This window comes from Echiichthys vipera (assembly GCF_963691815.1).
Source record: "Echiichthys vipera genome assembly, chromosome: 20".
NCBI classification, from domain to species: Eukaryota; Metazoa; Chordata; class Actinopteri; order Perciformes; family Trachinidae; genus Echiichthys; species Echiichthys vipera.
In genome coordinates, this window is record NC_139845.1 from 9791574 (window position 1) to 9809985 (window position 18412).

General features: G+C 39.0%; 1 protein-coding gene across 1 annotated transcript in view; it reads right to left on the reverse strand.

Annotated features, from left to right (window-relative positions):
* The window catches only part of exoc4 (exocyst complex component 4), a 122664-nt gene extending 108973 nt beyond the window's left edge, over positions 1 to 13691 (reverse strand). Inside the window, exons 1-7 of the mRNA XM_083935566.1 lie at positions 13591 to 13691; positions 12262 to 12451; positions 10428 to 10622; positions 6248 to 6441; positions 3323 to 3432; positions 702 to 802; positions 394 to 548 (exon numbers count right to left, since the gene is read on the reverse strand). Coding sequence (XP_083791692.1) covers positions 394 to 548; positions 702 to 802; positions 3323 to 3432; positions 6248 to 6441; positions 10428 to 10622; positions 12262 to 12451; positions 13591 to 13670 — 1025 coding nt within the window. The 5' untranslated portion in view covers positions 13671 to 13691. The remainder of the gene's footprint in view (positions 1 to 393; positions 549 to 701; positions 803 to 3322; positions 3433 to 6247; positions 6442 to 10427; positions 10623 to 12261; positions 12452 to 13590) is intronic.
* Positions 13692 to 18412: the final 4721 nt, after the last annotated feature.

Here is an 18412-nt window from a genome sequence, read left to right on the forward strand (position 1 = left end):
GTATAGTAATATCCTACACACAGTATATCTGAATTAATGCGCATTTTAAGAAACTAAATATAGAAAATGCTAAAATACAAAAGACAACCAATATATATAGAGTGACTATAGAGACAGATCCCTGAAAGTCAACCTACTGAACACATCTATAAGCAGGTAGCCCTGTTGTCATGGAAATGCAAATCCCTGCCATGCTGGGCTGACTGGCCGAGTCAAACCACCTCAAGCCAAGCCAGCCCATGTGTATGGAAAAAAACGGCTCAACTGTATCTCCCATTCCTTCTTCATTTCATTAGTTATTAACCTCCAGTTTCTATTTTTTGTCACTGATCTATAGCAATCATCGCTCGTCTTTCTGTGTGTTTCCTTATCCTCCCTGTCTCATTACTGTACCTTGGCTGACTCTCCTGGGCCAAGTTTTCTCCTCTCTGGTAAGCGTGGTCTGCTATCTGAGTGGTGGACCTCTTGACGATCTGTTTCAGCTCAGGTTCCAGACGCTCCATTATGGCTTTGATGGTCTCTGGGATTTTCTTCAACTTGGCCAGAGCCTTGAACACAAAGGATGATACAAGCACTTTACTTGAAGCAAGAACAAGGAGACACAGAAACAGCATAGAACACAAAGGTGGATGGAAGATAATTGGGGTTTAGAAAACTCACAATAGTGAAGTGTGAAGTGTTCAGTACTGTTATGTTTGTACCTTGATGAGGATGCCCATGAACTCAGCACTATTCTCCTCCGGATCCACCTCAGGGAGGTCCGCTGGGTTCAACTCCCGCACATCCTGCTGCAGCTCACGCACTTAAGAAAGTATAAATACACATAAGTTAACATGTACAGTAAGTGCTTACAGGCGTATGGCTCCAATAATTTCATAATGGACAAAGACAATGACAAAAAGATAAATAAAAACTACACACAATGTTTTGCTTGTATTTGCACATTAATATACCAACTGCTGTCGATCTTAATGTTCTTTATGTTGGGTGTTCTGAGTCACTGTGCTCAAAGACAAAGTCCTTGGAAACATGTCATGTCACCTAGTCCATCTCGTCCATCTCAAATCCACAAATTTCTGTTGAGCTGCAATTTATACGGCATAAAGGAAACAGCAGCTTCTGCGATAAATCTTAGAACTCGAGAAATGTTTGATACGTCTTCAGGCGTTTCCCAAAAAAAGGAAAATATGTGATAACATTAAATGTTGCAATAAAGATATTACTTGCAATAAATGAACAGACATTTAAGTGTACACATTTCTGTATTTAAGTATACTTTTAAAAACACAAGAATTTGCCTGCTGAATTAAAAAAATCCTTTAGTGCCTTTCACAATGTTTATTGAACAAGTTGATAAAAAAAAAGAGTTATTGTGCAGCCCTAATATGTACAAATCCAACAACCTAGAACACCTTTTTATTAACACACTAAAAAAACTAAATTACAGCTTCAGCTGCATTAATATATTACATCTCTCGTTTAAAGCGCACACACCTGCACCTATCCTGTTATCCCCCCCTCCCCCGCTCATCTCCCCTCTTTCCATCTGACTTAGCCACATTAGCGACTAAATTGAGAGTGGCAGCATTGAATGATGCTCTAATTTCCATTAGATGGGGGCTCCCAATTCCCCATCAAAGCATGTTAAGAGAGTTAATGTTTATGGCAAGTTAATGGACTTTGGGTGTATTTCCTCTTTTCCCCCCTTCCAACTGTAGTTTGTGTAATAATTATGACAATTACTAGCTACAAATGAGGTGCTCTAATGCTATTAGACCAAATGGCAAGCTAGGGCATTGATGGAAGCCGGCTGCTGTGTCGTGACCACAGTTGTTAGCATGATGATGCGTATGCACTTATCGCCTGGCGGTAGCTAATTGCCACTGTTCTCTTTGCATAATGTGGGGAAACATGTGGTTTAGCTTTTACTGTTAGGCCTACAGGGTGGGTGAATTGAACAGATATTTATAATGTACCATTGGTAATTTGTACGTTTGTGTGTGTGTGTGTGTGTGTGTGTGTGTGTGTGTGTGTGTGTGTGTGTGTGTGTGTGTGTGTGTGTGTGTGTGTGTGTGTGTGTGTGTGTGTGTGTGTGTGTGTTAAAGTCATAACACACATGGTGATGTTCACGCTGAGTGAATAAAAAGAGGTGGTGTAAAAGATATATAACTGAAATAACAGTTGTAGCCGACATAAGCCCTAAGTGAAGTATGAGCTAAACGCTATAGACAGATTGTAGATAATGAATGGTATGGATGGTGTATGGTTGCATGGCATCCACAGAGCTAAAAAAGAAAGCGTGAGTCGCTAACTTAGAACGCCAAAGGTGGGTGGTGGGAAAAAGTGCCAAGCTTAATATAAAAACTCAGAAACACCAAGGGAACACAAAGTTATTGCAGGATTAACTTTTTTCATTATCTTCTTGTTTGCGTTCCTCTGTTCTCTGCCTGGAAGGAATGCAGTGCTGACTCTACGCCCAAACAACCAAGAGAGAATTCATACATTCCTGAATACAGTTGCAGTCCGCATTATCAGCCCCTGTTAAAGTGCTTGTTACCATAAAGCGTAATGAATGTTGTCCCCCTGCTGCGATGACAGAGATGCTGGGTGACTAATGGTACAGATAGGGGGGACAAGATGATAATAATGTTAGCGAGGGAAGTGTATATTATGATTATAGTTGAAGATGTTATGGCATATACTGCAAGGAGGGAAATGTGTATGTGCAAAGAGGCATCAGTGCCGCATTTAGTTCTTTGTATAATAGTTTGGATCAACAATTTCTGTGTGTGTGTGTGTGTGTGTGTGTGTGTGTGTGTGTGTGTGTGTGTGTGTGTGTGTGTGTGTGTGTGTGTGTGTGTGTGTGTGTGTGTGTGTGTGTGTGTGTGTGTGTGTGTGTGTGTGTGTGTGTGTGTGTGTGTGTGTGTGTGTGTGTGTGTGTGTGTAGGGCTGGCAATGCACACCCATAATGACATGCAAATGGATGTAAGCCAGAATGATGCTAATGACTTCATTATCACTAAGGATATCAGCACAGTGAAAGTGAAATTGTGAATTGAAATCCACACACTTTGTTACCCAAAGAGACCGGCAACACTGCTTTGTTGATGTGTTTATCTCTGTAGTTCTCCTAATGTATGCTATTTTAATGGAGAGCAAACCACACAACAAATGTGTTGTTTTTTTATGAAACACCCCCTTAAAATCCACAGTTCTTTATTGCTTCTGTTTTCTTTCACATAATCGTCTTGCCTCCTTTTTGCAAATTCCCCATCCATTATTCCCTCTAACTCCCCATTCTAATATGATCTAAGGACCGTACCACTGCTGGATCCAGGTGTGCTGAACTGTGATGAATCCAAAAGCTTGCGTGGGGTTGACAGGCTGCTGACATCCAACACAGGCATTGGAGAAGTGTCTTTGGCCGTGGAGCTGTAAGGGGGGCACAGTGATTATCAAGCTAAAATAAGTCATGTTATTGAATGTAATGCCTTCTGTCTGATATAAAACATGATATTGCAACTATATGAGAGGAATAGGCTCAAATTAACTCCAAAAATCTGGAGTAATAGCTTCTTATACACATATAAAAGTTTAGTATGCACAAACAGAAATGCACCAACTAACCTAGCCTTCTTTAACAAAAACAATCTACTGTTCTAACAAAAAAAGCCTTGCATGTCTGGGTGGGATTGGTGTTGCTTTCCAATGAGCCATTTATCAAGCTGGAGGTGGAAGCAGCCCAGGTCCTTTAAGTCGGGCGGTATAAACACAGTGTGTAAGCTAAGTGAGTAGGTTGTATGGAGACTTGCTTGTTGTTAGAGGCGACCCAATACAGGAAGGCCAGGACCTGTCACTGCCTAACCCTCAGTAATAAATCACTGTACCTCAGCAGCCCACCACCACAATAATTACTGCACCCCACACACACCGACACACATGTAAAAGTGCAAACAACACTTAAGCTGAATGCCATCCACTGCATACAAAAGCATCCACATTGTGTTCGAAGCCACTGTGTCTTATTATCCCTAATCATCTAAACGGCCACACTGTGAAACTAAGGAACTGGCCCTTGGGTCACGGAGGCACAGCTAAGTTATTCTCCTAGTGGCTGCAAAACTCTTATATATACAGTGGAGATCAAAATGAGGGAACAAAGTATTTATTCTTGATTTATTCTGAAATACTTGTATTTCTTATTGTTCTGAATTTGATAGAATATCTGATGTTGCTAAATCACTTCTGTACTAGCAAAAACCTTAATTTTTAAATTTCTTTAAAAAGCAGTGACAAAAATTAGACACTTTCAGATACCTCCCAGTTATCGGTGTTAATCTGGCACTTGGTGACAATTTACTACTTTAATTGTTGGACACACCCTATTTTTCTGGCAGAGCTCCTGGTTACTCTACAAGATGGCAAGCATTTCTAAGCTGACTGAAACCCTGCGACAGTAGGCTGTCCAGATGAAGGGCAAAGGGCTGACCCTCTCAGCCATCAGAGAGAGGCTGGGCATTCCAAGTCTGTGATTTCAAGAATAATGAAACTTTACAAGCACACAGATTCATTTAAGTCCCTGAAACAGGCCGGTCTACGTAAAAGAAGTGCACGAGAAGGATGGAGGAGAGGATCATGCAAAGACTCAATGGGGAATCGGTTCAACACTGCAACTGGAAATGCTCATGAGTTTAGTGCTGAACAGAGCAAGGATATGTCTCGGCACACAGTGTCTCGTCGTTTAAGACTTTTTGCACTCGAAAGTACACTCTGATTCAAAGCAAGGGCCTCTACATTTCCTATTAATTTTTGAATCATATAGCCCTAAGAAAACATTGTTTAAATCTTGTCTTCTGATACAATTGTTACTGTTCTCTAATTTTGCTCACTGTTTTTTTTTTTCACAAAATAAAGGTTTTTGTTTAAGTGCCGTATTTCACATGATATGATTAGGGTTTAAGGAAATATCAATACACTTGAGTATCACAATATTATGTTTTGTGATACTGTATTGATTCTTATAAGCACTATATCAATTTTTAATTAACCCTCTAAGGCCCACGGGAACACCAGCGATCTCAGCCGGCATTACTGTCCTTTAGAGGCTGCAACAGCCTCCATTGTAGGGCTAGAGTGAAGGTATGGTATCATATAAAACTAAATAACCAACAAACAACCAACAACTAATGTCATGCTAGCTTATTGGGAAGTAGCCGAACTAATGCTCCAAAGTTTGGCTAAATTTAGACAAGGAAAAAAACAGGACAGTGCATCATTTTGTGTTGTTTAGATCCCTGGCCGCTTGATAGCAGCAGTGGTGGTGTGATCTTTATACTTCTAGAATACTACAATGAAACAACAGTTTTCTTTAGATTAGATTTTGTTTAAATAGCAATATATCATCTTGATTACAGTAGATATAATATACACATATATTGACTCTAACCCCTGTACCATGATGTATAATGTATCAGCAGATTCTTGCCAATACACAACCCTAAGCACAACTCTAAGTGCATATCTCCCAGTTTCCTATGAGTGAATGAGTGATGTCCGCTGCAATAAATGATGTGTTTTTCCTCTGCTTCTTTAGAACTCCACAGCACAACAAACAAACATGAAGAAGTAGAACATAAAGTTAGACAAAGTCTAATTGTTTGTGTCAGTAATTGACTTCGCTTCCATACAGTAAATAATTGGCAAGTTGTCCCAGCAATGGGATAACTCGTAATGAATACACATCTATAAAAGAGAAAAAAACACTTTGAAGGCTACATTTCTTTTGACTACGTAATAGGCAAACAAGAAAGGTTTTCGGTATGTTATACCAAACAAACTGACTAAATTACGTATTTTATAGCAGTCATTTTTTGACCTCACTCCCTCTGCCTCACTGAACCTTGCACATTTTTATATATTAATGATAACACTGACAAAATGAAATAAAATATTTTCATGTTTGTTGTGTGGAACCATACATGATAACTACAGCTTTGCTCAGTCGTATATGGATGTTAATAAAGGACAAAAGTTAGACAGTCACATTTCTGACCATTAGTCAAAAGTTCTTGCACAAGAACAGAAGCAATGATAAGACAATAATCCCTTTTTAAGCATGCACAATTAAGTTAATGGCCAAACATCCCCTGATGACACTGAAGCACCATTTTCACATTTCTATTCTTGGGAGTATATCTGGACCCCCCGAAGTGGTAGCAATTAGAAATATAAGAAACCGCCTTCTTACCCTGGAAGGCGAGCAGCATTTTTGTCTTTGTTCTTAAGTCCCAGACGACTTGTGGACTTGATGTAGAGGTGTCGGTGTAGCTCATCAATGAGTACAAGGTGGATGTTGAGCTTCTTGCTGTGGAGCTCCAGGCGCAGATCTCCAAGGCCCTCCACCTGCAGCAGGGGGCCTTCCAAGGACTCCACAGCTGACACCTGCATATGACAACATACCATCCAATCACAGGTTATCCTTAGCTGCACATTTCAAGTTCCATAGTGTCTGATCTTTAAACCGAGTAGCCCACGGCCGAAAGCAACAGAAGAAGATACCAAAATGGTGACAATTTCTAAGCAACTCATTTATCCATCCATCATCTTCAACCACTTATCCTTGACGGGGTCGCAGGGGGCTGGAGCCGATCCCAGCTGTCACTGGGCGTGAGGCGGGGTATACCCTAGACAGAACGTCCAGTCCGGGCAATTTAGTCACCAACTAACCTAACACCTGCATGTCTGCAGGAGGACAGCCAGGGAACCCAGAGAGAAACCATGCACACACAGGGAGAACATGTAAACTCCATACAGAAGACCCCCAGCCCAGTTTTGAACCTAGAACCCCTCACTAGTACTAACCACCACACCACCTTGCCTGAATGCAACTCACTCTTTGGCCAATTAACATAAAAATGTTCATGGCTAGCGAAAAGCCATCATCCCACGACTGAAATCAGAGCGCGGAGGTTGGAAGATGTCACATTTGTTCCTTAGCCTGGCTCTCCACTATCTATTTTGCAAGGGCGCCGCCTGCTTAGCTCCGCCCAAGATGACAAATATGAACAAGCCAGAGCGTTTTTTTTCCCCCTGTCCCAGAATGATAGGCCAGTGTGACCAGACCATACTCTTTACTTACATAATTCTTCTAAGTGCATAAGGGATATACAGAGACAAATAATTCATCCTACTAACCGGTGGTTATTACTCCTCTTTAGGTGAAATCTCATATGGTGTCTAATAGAAATATGATTGTAATAACAATTGACTCATCAGACCAGCTTAAGACCATTCCCTCTACTTGTGATTTAAATCAAGAGACAGAATGCTTAGCCATTGTTCAGTCAAATCCTTTTCTATTCTCGTCTTCAAGATTCTTCAACTCATTACACTGCAAGAAGCTCTGAGAGAGCAAATCAATTGTTCAAAGATTTATATAATAAAGTGAATGTTTTGATTTTCAATTGACTGGCTGTACAAATACATACAATATATTAAAAAAAAAAAAAAATCCTACCAAAAAATGATCTAAAATCTCCTCATTCTCTCTGAGTCACCTATATTCCCTTCCTCCCTCCCTCAGTTTTCATTAGCTGGAGCAGTAGCAGTTGTGGCATGTTTATAATTAATAAATCCTCATGCCATTAAATAAAATGTGCCAGTCTGTGTGTATTTATGTGTATGCATGTGCATTTCTGTGGGTATTTCAAGGGCACTAATAGCCAGATGATAGCACTGCGAATAATATTTGCATGGTCAGGGCAGGCCAGAAGGGAACGGGTAGCATGAGAGGGAAGGATGCTGAGCAGGGTGCATGGGTCAAGTGTGTGTTGATGCAAATGAGAGCCACATTAGTGACAAGATGAGCTAATGCGCTGCATGATCAGACCCCTTTGGTTTAATGGAAAATAACTCAGCGAGCCTGCAAGACTTTGTGTGTCCTGAGTGTGTGTGTGTGTGTGTGTGTGTGTGTGTGTGTGTGTGTGTGTGTGTGTGTGTGTGTGTGTGTGTGTGTGTGTGTGTGTGTGTGTGTGTGTGTGTGTGTGTGTGTGTGTGTGTGTGTGTGTGTGTGTGTGTGTGTGTGTGTGTGTGTGTGTGTGTGTTTGTGACACTCCCAGATGTGTATGATTATATGTGTGTGATTGTATAACTGTAAATCATTTAACACTCATGTGTGTGTGTGTGTGTGTGTGTGTGTGTGTGTGTGTGTGTGTGTTTGGGGGGGGGGGGGTATCTCATTACCATTGGGCTGAGATGACAGAGGAAGGCTGGTTAACATCATTAGGGGACCAGGCCTGTCAGCATAATGAGGAATATGAAGCCTCTAGTGAATTTGCTTGGGAGTAAGAGAAGAAAGGAGAAGAGAAGATAGGAGGAGAGGAGAGGAGAGGAGAGGAGAGGAGAGGAGAGAAGAGGAAGCTTATCACTAAACTCTAAGCTCCAAGGGGGTTGTCAGCAGTTGTGTGTGTGCCCCTGGGTTTTGGCACTACAGGAACAAGGGAATAAAAAAAGTTAAAGGAAAAGTAGAGGAGAGGAGAGGACATTTTCCGGAACCAAAGCCAGTCTCGTTTTTTAACCAAACCCATGGGGTCTGAGGCTGCCATTCAATAGCAGACAGAGAGCATAGTCTGAATTCTAATTGTCAACCCTTAGAGATAAGCCTCACATAAACACACACACACATGCACACGATGTTATGGAAAGCGAGAGACAGTGAAGGAAAGATAGAGAGGCTAGGAAGTGTATCCCTTGCTCGTCTACTCTTATCATAATACACAGAAAAAAATATAAAAAATATATATAGTGAACACAAAACAACTTACAACTTTTTTTTAATGAAAGAAGGAAAGAGAGGGAGGAATAGAGTATAACTAAGGAAACAAGAAGCAACAGAAGGCATGTCAAAACCAGGAAGACATTAATCTGACAGATGAGTGCTGTAATGAGTGACAGCATGATGGGAATAAACACTTCAGGGACTCTCAGAGAAGACACAGGTAGTATGATGTTACAGTGGAGAGACACGGAGTGAGTGTATCTAGGCAGTACAGTGAAAGTGTCTGCTACGTACAGCAGCAGCATCTGGAGGCAACATTTGTCAGGTGTGGCAGCAATCAGCTTCTGCAGTCGCAGCGCAGCCAGAACGTGGCGCGGTTACGCCAGGCTCTGCAGCAAAAGCTCGACCAGATACAAAATATAATCTGTTCACACAAAACTCAACGGTCAACAGTGACATACACTGAACGGACCTAAGTATCCAGCTTGTATGTACTGTAATGCACTTCATTGCAAGCTATCATTTTTTGTTTAGTCCTTATAAGGCAAAAACGTGGGCAGTTGGTGGTTCATTTGGTGTAAGTTCAAACTACAAACTAACAAAATATGCAATTTCAAGGACGTCACTCTGACATTTTCAAAATCAGAACTAACATTTTATAGTTTAAGTGTGTGATTTTCATAGTAGACTTTTCATACATAATATATTCATGAACTGCATAAATATATCACCAAAGCAAAAGGTGGAACAAATTCATCCAATAACAGGCATATGAAATGTGCTTTAAAGTATGCTTTTTTACATACCAATGAAACTGCACTATCCTGATCAAGTAAAAAGCATTTCAAGTGTGCAAGACAGAAGTGAAGCGTCCAACTGACTTTGAACTTTCCACAACCTATCAACAGATACTATGCTGACTGAGTACAGGTTGAATGAAGTACCATTTTCTTCCACCCACACAAAGAGTATTTTTTATGGTCCTTTGGGCATACCATCATCCCTCTTTTTTCCTCCTCCTCAGATAACCCCATTCTAGCAAACTAATTATTAACAAAGTCTGAAGGGAGATGTGTGGGTGTGACAGAGAAGGGAGAGAGGAAGGGGTAGTAAAGGAAAGGAGGAGCAGAGGGATCAAGGAGTCTGGTCATTTAGTCGTCAATACCATCCTCCAGCTCCCCTGCTGAGCATGCTGCAAAATACACATCAAAAGCACAAGAGTACACGTAAACACACACACCTGCAGCGCCCTTGCTGCACTTAGATGATGTTCTCTTGAAGTGAAAGAGTTGCACCCACTGGACTGTTCAAGGCTAGAAAAGGATTCTTTAGAGGGATGGATGAGATACGCCAAGAAATCAATGTTAACATTAACACTTCATAGACATGGTTGCTGATGTACAGTATGTGATCTGTGCATACCATGGGTCTCAGAAGGGCCTCATATGAATAATATCAATAGCTTTTCCTCTAAAAAATCAGCTTCTTTCTTCCATTTCCACTTTCTTCACCTCGCTTACCATCAAACATAACCAAACATATCCGAAAATCCAAATCCATCCATCCATTACTAACCTCCACATCTAACTGAAAAACTGTACAGCTCACACACACTCACTTCATACAAAGGTGCTCCTGTTAACCTACTTACCAGCATATCTGTGGCATGAAGGTAGTGCTTGCTTGCCATGTAGGCCTCCAGCCGTTGAGGCACCTGCTTGATGCTTTCGATTTCATCCAGCAGTTGGAGGACGTGTTTGTGCTCGATGCCCTCTATCCACAGCTTCCTCAGTTCATCCCTTTTGCAGTGGAGCAGCATCTTACAAGACAGGAGGTTCTCTTTAACCTGCAGGATAGAAAGTAAGACACAGTACCGGTCCATTAGACACATTTTTCTGTGCAGCAGTACCAATAAACCTAAGCATTTTGGAAGTGTAGATCAAGCTGTTACTACAAATACTGAAAACTGTACTTACAGATAAAATAAAAAAATTATCATCACTTACAGAACAGTTTAATGGTGAATGCATGGCTTTTCCTGACATATTGTTTAAATAATGTTTAATTTCTTAGTGTGACAGCTAAAAAACATCCAAAGTAGTTAGCAAGTCAAGAATACCCCCCTACACACACTCACACACCTTTTTTTCAACAAACTGGATTATTCAGGCTTGCTTTCATCAAAAGAAACTACTTTTCCAGTGACATCAAATAATGGGTAACAGTAGGGCTGTCACATAAAAATGTATATCTTATATATTGTGTACTCTATATCGTTTCTATCACAATATCAAACAAACTATGGCTGAAATATATTAGATCAATATTAATGTCATTTGGACGATGTTTTACATTCTGATCCTTCCACGTTCTATTCATTTTGCAATAAAGTTCTTAATAAAATCAAAAAATACTTTTAAGATTTGAAGAAGTATTTCATTCACATGAGTATACAAAAAAGGCCTTACCATGTGGTTATTCCATATAAAATAATTATTTATTGAATTAGTAGAAAACACATTTTATTGTGATATTTAACATTATCAAGATATAAAACAACAAAACAATAGAACAAAAGAGATAGCTAATATTTCTGTTTTAGCCAGATAAGATTGGTCTACACTAATCTGAAGCACATAATCTTCCCTACCTCAAAAACAGTGTTGTTGTAATAAAGTAGACTCTCGCATTGCACTCCGCAATGTTGAAAAGGTCAAAGGTTATCTCATCTCAGCAAATCGTGTATCAAATTATTCTATGAGCTTCCCATTTGAAATTACCACATGAGGGGGTATTCATGTGCAATCTTCACGTCGGGTGTTGCTATTTATCCTATTTTCTATAGGATGTGAAGGCTCCATAAGTCTCACATCATCATGTCTTACTGGGATACTTGAATAGATCGGAGCCGTGGTTAATATTATTAGCAACACCTGTTACTTTTCCTACTATAACAAATGGAAACGTCTATAGGCCTATGCAATGGTGAAAACTTCAATGACAGCATTCAATTACAGAATTGTAAAAGCACGACTTCGTTAATATTCTTTTTACCCTGCTAAGAAAAAGCAACAAGGGCACTGGATGTCTTTTTTCCAAATCTATATTGGCTCTGTCACATAGGGGACCAGGCTGACTTCCACATTTTCAATGTTTTTTACAAGTGTGATAGAGAAAATAATGTCCTGAGGATTTTGACGTTTTTTTAAGTAGGCAGTTTTCTTCTTGGGTGAACAGGATTTGTGTTAATTAAGTCAGTCTCTCAGTCTTGGAAAAAAAAAGTCTAAAAACTGAGATAAGGAAGAAACCCTTTCCAATGTTAAAAGAGACAAATGAAAATTAATGAAAAACGTGCTTTGTTTTTAATGATACAGCTTAGAAACACTGCAATGAAATCCATCAGAAGCAGTATCAGCATGAATTCTAGTCATGGTTTTAACAAACCCTCCAGTGGCCATTTTTGTATGCAAGTCTCTCACTTCTACCTGTTTGATCTTGTTGCGGGAGCTGGTGATGCGCTCAGTGATGCTCTGGTAGGTCCTGATGGCAGTGGTAAGTTCAGCGTAATGCTGAACAATCAGCTCATCTAAATCCCTGTCACATGTCTCAAAGGCCTCTTCCAGACGACCCTTCTCTGTCTCCCTGTCCTCCACATCATCACTGCTGGACAGAGTCCTGCATCAAAGAAGGGGAAAAGCAAGAATTAGAAAAAAAAAAAAAAAAAAAGGTAGAATTCAACTCAATAACTAAATCCACATCATGAGTCTGAATGAAGCATCAATGATGGAGTGGAAAGCAGAGAACCTCAGGAAATGGCAATTACAAACTGAGTTGGACCTAAGTTGTAGCTTACATATATCATTTGAAGGTGGCATGATGAAGATCAACATACCCCTAGAGTATAGACAGCACAGCAACATGAACAGCTCCATTCATGCTGTCACAAATGGATCAAACAGCAGCACAAGTTGTGGTGATGTCAAATATAGCATATTTTCATATATTTGGAAGAAAATGCTAATTTGATCATCCCAGTATAAAAAAAGTAATCATTAAGCTACATTAGGTAAAGTAAAGCATTTATTGTATAACATAATGAGAATCTATTGGAGTACTGACAAGGCCCCATGGTTATTCATAGCTTCTAGGTATTTCCAATCATTTCATATGCATTTCCCTCTCCAAACGACAGTTTATTTGACCAAAACCGTTACTCGCAGGAGTGACCGCCACATTATTGGCACGAGTGTCTCAAACGTAATTCATCTTTTTCATATATCAAAGTTTTTAGGTGATGATTACACCCGAGTCCGCGCATAAGCCTGTGCTCCTACAAAATAAAAGGTCGTTGCACAAAAACTTAACAACTGTGATAAGAGACATCTCCGAAATCCAAGCTTGTTGCACTTCGTTGAGCTTAACCGACTAAAATAAAAAATAATTACAAAACTGTACATCGTGCAAAACAGTTTTTGTCCAGAATTGTTTACCTTTTGTTACATTAATATTCGCTTCAAATTGTGAGAGCCACACACTGTAGTCAGAATTCAACCTTTTCTTTTCTTTCAGGAATAGATAAAACTTCTGTTCATGTCAACCAACACATAACTGATATTGTAAATATACATTTTGTTAGCTTAAATTTATGACAAAAAAATAACACTACACAGGTCAGGAAGGATGTTGCTAACGTAGCTTTAGCATAAAAGCTAGCTGTCAATCAGTGTCGGGGAATAAATGCAAGCACAGTTCAAGAGCTTTCGTCCGTCTTAGGAGCACCGTACAGTTAATATGAAGTCTGTGACAAACCTTACCTTATGACAGAGATAAGAAGACCAGAAGGGTCTTTGTTTTTGCTAACTGCACTCCTGTATCGCCCTGTCTCAGCTGCCATTTTTCCAGCTGCTGCACCCAAACAGGAAGGCAGAGGCGCGAGGTTACGCGAAGGAAGGGATTCTGGGAGTTGTAGTTTAAGCATGGAAAGTTCATCTGCCAGCAACCACTCAGCAGTAGTGCACATTTTCTCTGCCTCTTCATCGCTTTCCAAATTGAATTCCAGAATAATCTAAAGTCTCTCCAATTTACGAACTTTAAAACAAGTATTAAAACTGTCGAACTCTCAAATGTATTTATTTAAGAAAAATCTTTTTTTCTTATGGTAGGAGCCGATGTTTTACTGAAATGTATGTATCCCCATGTTTACTCATTTTCCTTGTTTAATGTAGTGGTGAAATCCGTAAATGTCTGAATTGTTGTATATGTGTAATTGTTGAATAAAGTTAAAAAAACTAATAATCATTTTCTCTGTCATACAGTATAATTTTGTAGACGAAACAGCCATTCAAATAATTATTATGATTTATTTTATTTTCTGAACTGTGTATGCTTAATTGATCTCAATTAACATGGATCTCCATAATCTGGATGATAATGTTGCATGGCACACATCCAGTAGGCAGCAGGTAAAATACTTATTCTGGTGTGCTGTATGGTGTGATGATAAGGAATACGTTTTATTTTTATACAATACAAATATCACAGTAGGTAAAACTGTTTCATTGTAGCATTTTTAGTCCTGTTGAGACTGATAAAGGAAAGGCTGAGCAGAGAAGAAAGGAGAGAGAGTGTGTCAGTGAGTTAATAGCCTCCCCCATTTAGAACATATAGTGCTGGATTTGGCAGGGCACTCCTGTGCTGTATCTCTGACAATCTCTGCTGTACCAATGAGAATGGAAGAGGGCATTGATTCTGGACCAAAGGGGGTCGATTCCCAGCAGCCTGGGCCCTGATTGATGCACTGGTGGACTGACGAGATAACATTGTGGGTGATCTTCGTGTCTCTTGCGGAAAAAAAAAAGAAACAATCACTGTGTCATTCAGGACCTACTGTTTTTCTTCTGAAGGCGCCTAGCTTCCCAGGTCTAAGTTTAATTTTGAAGTTCTTATCACCTCACCCTGCAGCCCATGTCCCATCAGTCCAACTAATCTGCAGGGCTTCTTTTCTCCAATAACGCAGCACCAAGGTTATTTCTTTCAGCTTGATGTGTGTTTGGACAGTAAGTGATTGCTTTGACTGACTGACCTGTGTGTGTATTAAATACAAGGGTAACAAGGTCTTTGTAGGACATGCCTTTACGATCTGTTAATATATAGATCTAAATGCAAATGTTGCATCTCAATTACTCTGTGTCCTTTATCTAAGGTTCAGTAAAGAACATATAGATACTGTAGAAAGTGACGTTTAAAGCACTTAATGGTGCAGCCGTTTAAACAAAACAACCCAATTCATTTTAATTTGAATATGCACATAATCGTTGTATGTTGCCCTTTAAGAAACAGCAGCTAAGAATAGCTTTATTAGCAAAAGCATGCATCAAACCAGGTGCTTTTCTTCATACGTGGTTCTTGTGGTTCATTAAATAATTCATGTCCTTGATCTTTTGATGTAATGTAGTGATGGGTAATTGGATGATTATTGCCACGGAAATTCAAAGTAAAATCACAAAGGTTGTGTAAATATAGTATTTTCACCTCTCTAATAACACCCCTTGGAAACAATGTCATCCCTTGGTGATTATAGAAGAAGATACTTCTTTACTTGTTTCCATGGAAATGTGGGGAAAAAGAAAACACTGCATCTATTATATGCCCACTGGATTTTTCACATAATCTTGGAATTGGATCAAACAAAACATGTATCATATCTCCAACTTGATGCATCACCTACATAAGGTACAGCAAACCCATTTTATATTTTACGTTTATCCCATTTATTTTCGAGACACACTTGATTCAACTGATATCAAGGTTAAGCGGATAAAGCACGGTGAAAAGGTAAATACCCATACTTTTAATGAACAAGTAACAGTAGTTACATTATTTTCAACCAATAAGAGCAACAATCTATTTCTTTCTTTCTGTCTTTCTTGAAGGATTTGTGACATCATAAATATTATTGGAAGTCCTGGGCAAATTTGCAACGTATACAAAAGTGATGGATACTTGAAGTCGCCAGTGTACAATTACTGAGAATGGATTTGCGGTGAAGAAGAAGACATCTTTTGTCTAGCAGGAAAACTAGAAATGAACAAGTTTGCATATTTATGGATTATTTACTGAAATAGAAGGAATAGGTGCTTTTTAAGGATTTAAATGTGGAAATTATACCCTTTTTTTGCTGAAAATGCAGATACACATCATTGTGTATACGTCTCGTGTGTGGAAATTATCTTTAACTGATTCAAATTGTTGTATTAACTGATGATGATTATTAATGATGAAAATTCTATCCTATTCATTTATCATATGACAGGAACATATGAGAAAAATGTCACTGAACATGCAAACCCCTGCCCAGCTCATTGAATGAAATATTACCAATAGGTTTACCGGATCACCAAGCAGCATAATTGCTCGGTGTCAAAGTCAGGAGTCAGTCTTAATAATAATCCTGTTTAGTGAAATAATTCTGTCATAAACAACCAAGGCTCTTTTCTACACACACAATTCAACCACCGATTCAAGCATTGTATTCAATACTGCCTGATGCTTTTCAGAGAGTGCCCTCAGGGAATTACTTCACATTCTAATTCTTTATGTAATCTGTTCATGATAGGCTTGTTGTAGAGAGGTAGAGATAGTCCCCTTGGGGAAATGTGTCCATGGAAATATTACAACACTTAAACCATTTGAATACCTATTATCTTAGATAACCACAGAATATGAAAAATCAATGAAACCTCAGGATCTGTGCGTATTTAACTGAGTTAAATGATTAGATAAGCATGAACATACCCAAATACATAAACCAACGCAGTCTCAGATCAAGATTTGGTGTAACCACGTTGGTCCGCAGTGTAAAACAGTAAATAAATTGATTCTGAAAATAAAATGTGCATTTCTCAATACAAATGTTATCAAAATGCATTCCAATGCCTAAACTATCCTAAAATATTGCATTGTGATAGTACAGTAGTCTATCTAAACTGAATCAAAGCTCCAGAGCATTGAGATGCCCTGCAAACCTGGTCATTACCTTGGCCAAACATTTACCTTCTTTGTTATCAGTGTTGGAATAACCATCATGTCATCTGTTGTTGATGTCTACTCCCTATCATAATCACAGTGATTGATATCCCCTCATTTACTATAAGATCCTTTCTACCTCCATCCTCAGCTTTCGTTTGCTCATGTGACTTTAATGTGTTTCTTTTTGTACATACAGCCCTGTCAGCCATTTTGGTAAATAATTTATATAAAAAATATATATATATTTGATCAAGACTTATATTGTTAAAATTATATGCATGTGAGCCGTCTGTGTATATGAAATTGTTTGATGATATTACAGTACACACACCCAAAATGAATTCTTAAAAAGGTTTTTATTGATTTATGCCTCCACAGCATTGCAAACATACGCAATGTGTGTTTATGATATATCAAGTTTAGAGGATGATTCTTATGAACTGTTATTCCTTATAATATCCTCTGTCCTCAGGCATTTCAACATTTACAGCTGGAAATTCATGTCCTGTAAGGCTCCATGAGTTTTTGAAATGTGATTGTCTAAGTTGTTTTTTTGCTTTGTTCCTGTATGCTTACCAATACCATGTTTCATCTATCTTCTGTCTTTTGTTTTCTCCCTACTTGCTTTGCCCCTTTGGATTTGTTTGCCTGTTCTGACTGGCTGCCTGTTACTGAATGTAAGCCTCCTCACTAGCAAGCAAAGCCTTCTTTTATTACATTAGTTCTGCTTCATGCCGGCGATGTTCTCTGTATCTAACCTGTACTAACACACTAACATCCTGACACTTACTCTTCTTTTACTCTTTATTCTTGTGTTAGGTTAAAATGTTTTTGTATAATTGCACTGTCGTTATTTGCTGCTCTGTGTGCCCTGAATTGCCCCCAGGGGACAAATAAAGTTTTTTTGAATTTAATTAAATTGAATTCATGAGCCTGTTTTGGAACTGTCCACACCTGTGGTGCTGACTACAGGATGTCGTTCATAAACCCCTGTCCCCTCTCCTAGGATCAGAAGGTAGATATAGAAATGAATAGATACTCAGACATCCATTGTGAAAATTGAAACCTTTGTTAAAACATTTGTTGTTTACCCATTTATTCTCCAGATTAAATAGTCTGCTTTACAAGTAATGAAGACATGCACTGGGAGAAATATCAGTAAAAATGTTAACAGTGTTGAAACAAAGTGAGGAAAGACGAGGATGGTGAGCAGAGATCCAGTACCATCTTCAAAATTGGTTTAAACCTGAAATAACTCTGCAGAAATATCATCAATCGATGGCAGAGAAGATATAGGATATGGAAACTGTAGATGAACTTCAGTGAAAGTGGCTTGCATGGATTGTGACAATTTCGAAGAGTCACGTGATGCAAAATGCTAGAAGTTATTTATTTGTCGGAAACAATGACCACTGATTAAATGTGTATGTGAAGAAGAAAATAACACAAAGACCAAAAATTATTCGACCCATTGCCCATTCTCAGGGTATTGGATCAGATCAGAAGTAAAGGTTCTAAGGCTGAATATGGCCAGTGAATTTGGCTATGTAATGTCTCTCTATCTCCATTCACTCACTCTATTCTCGTTGCATTTCTATCTCCATTCCA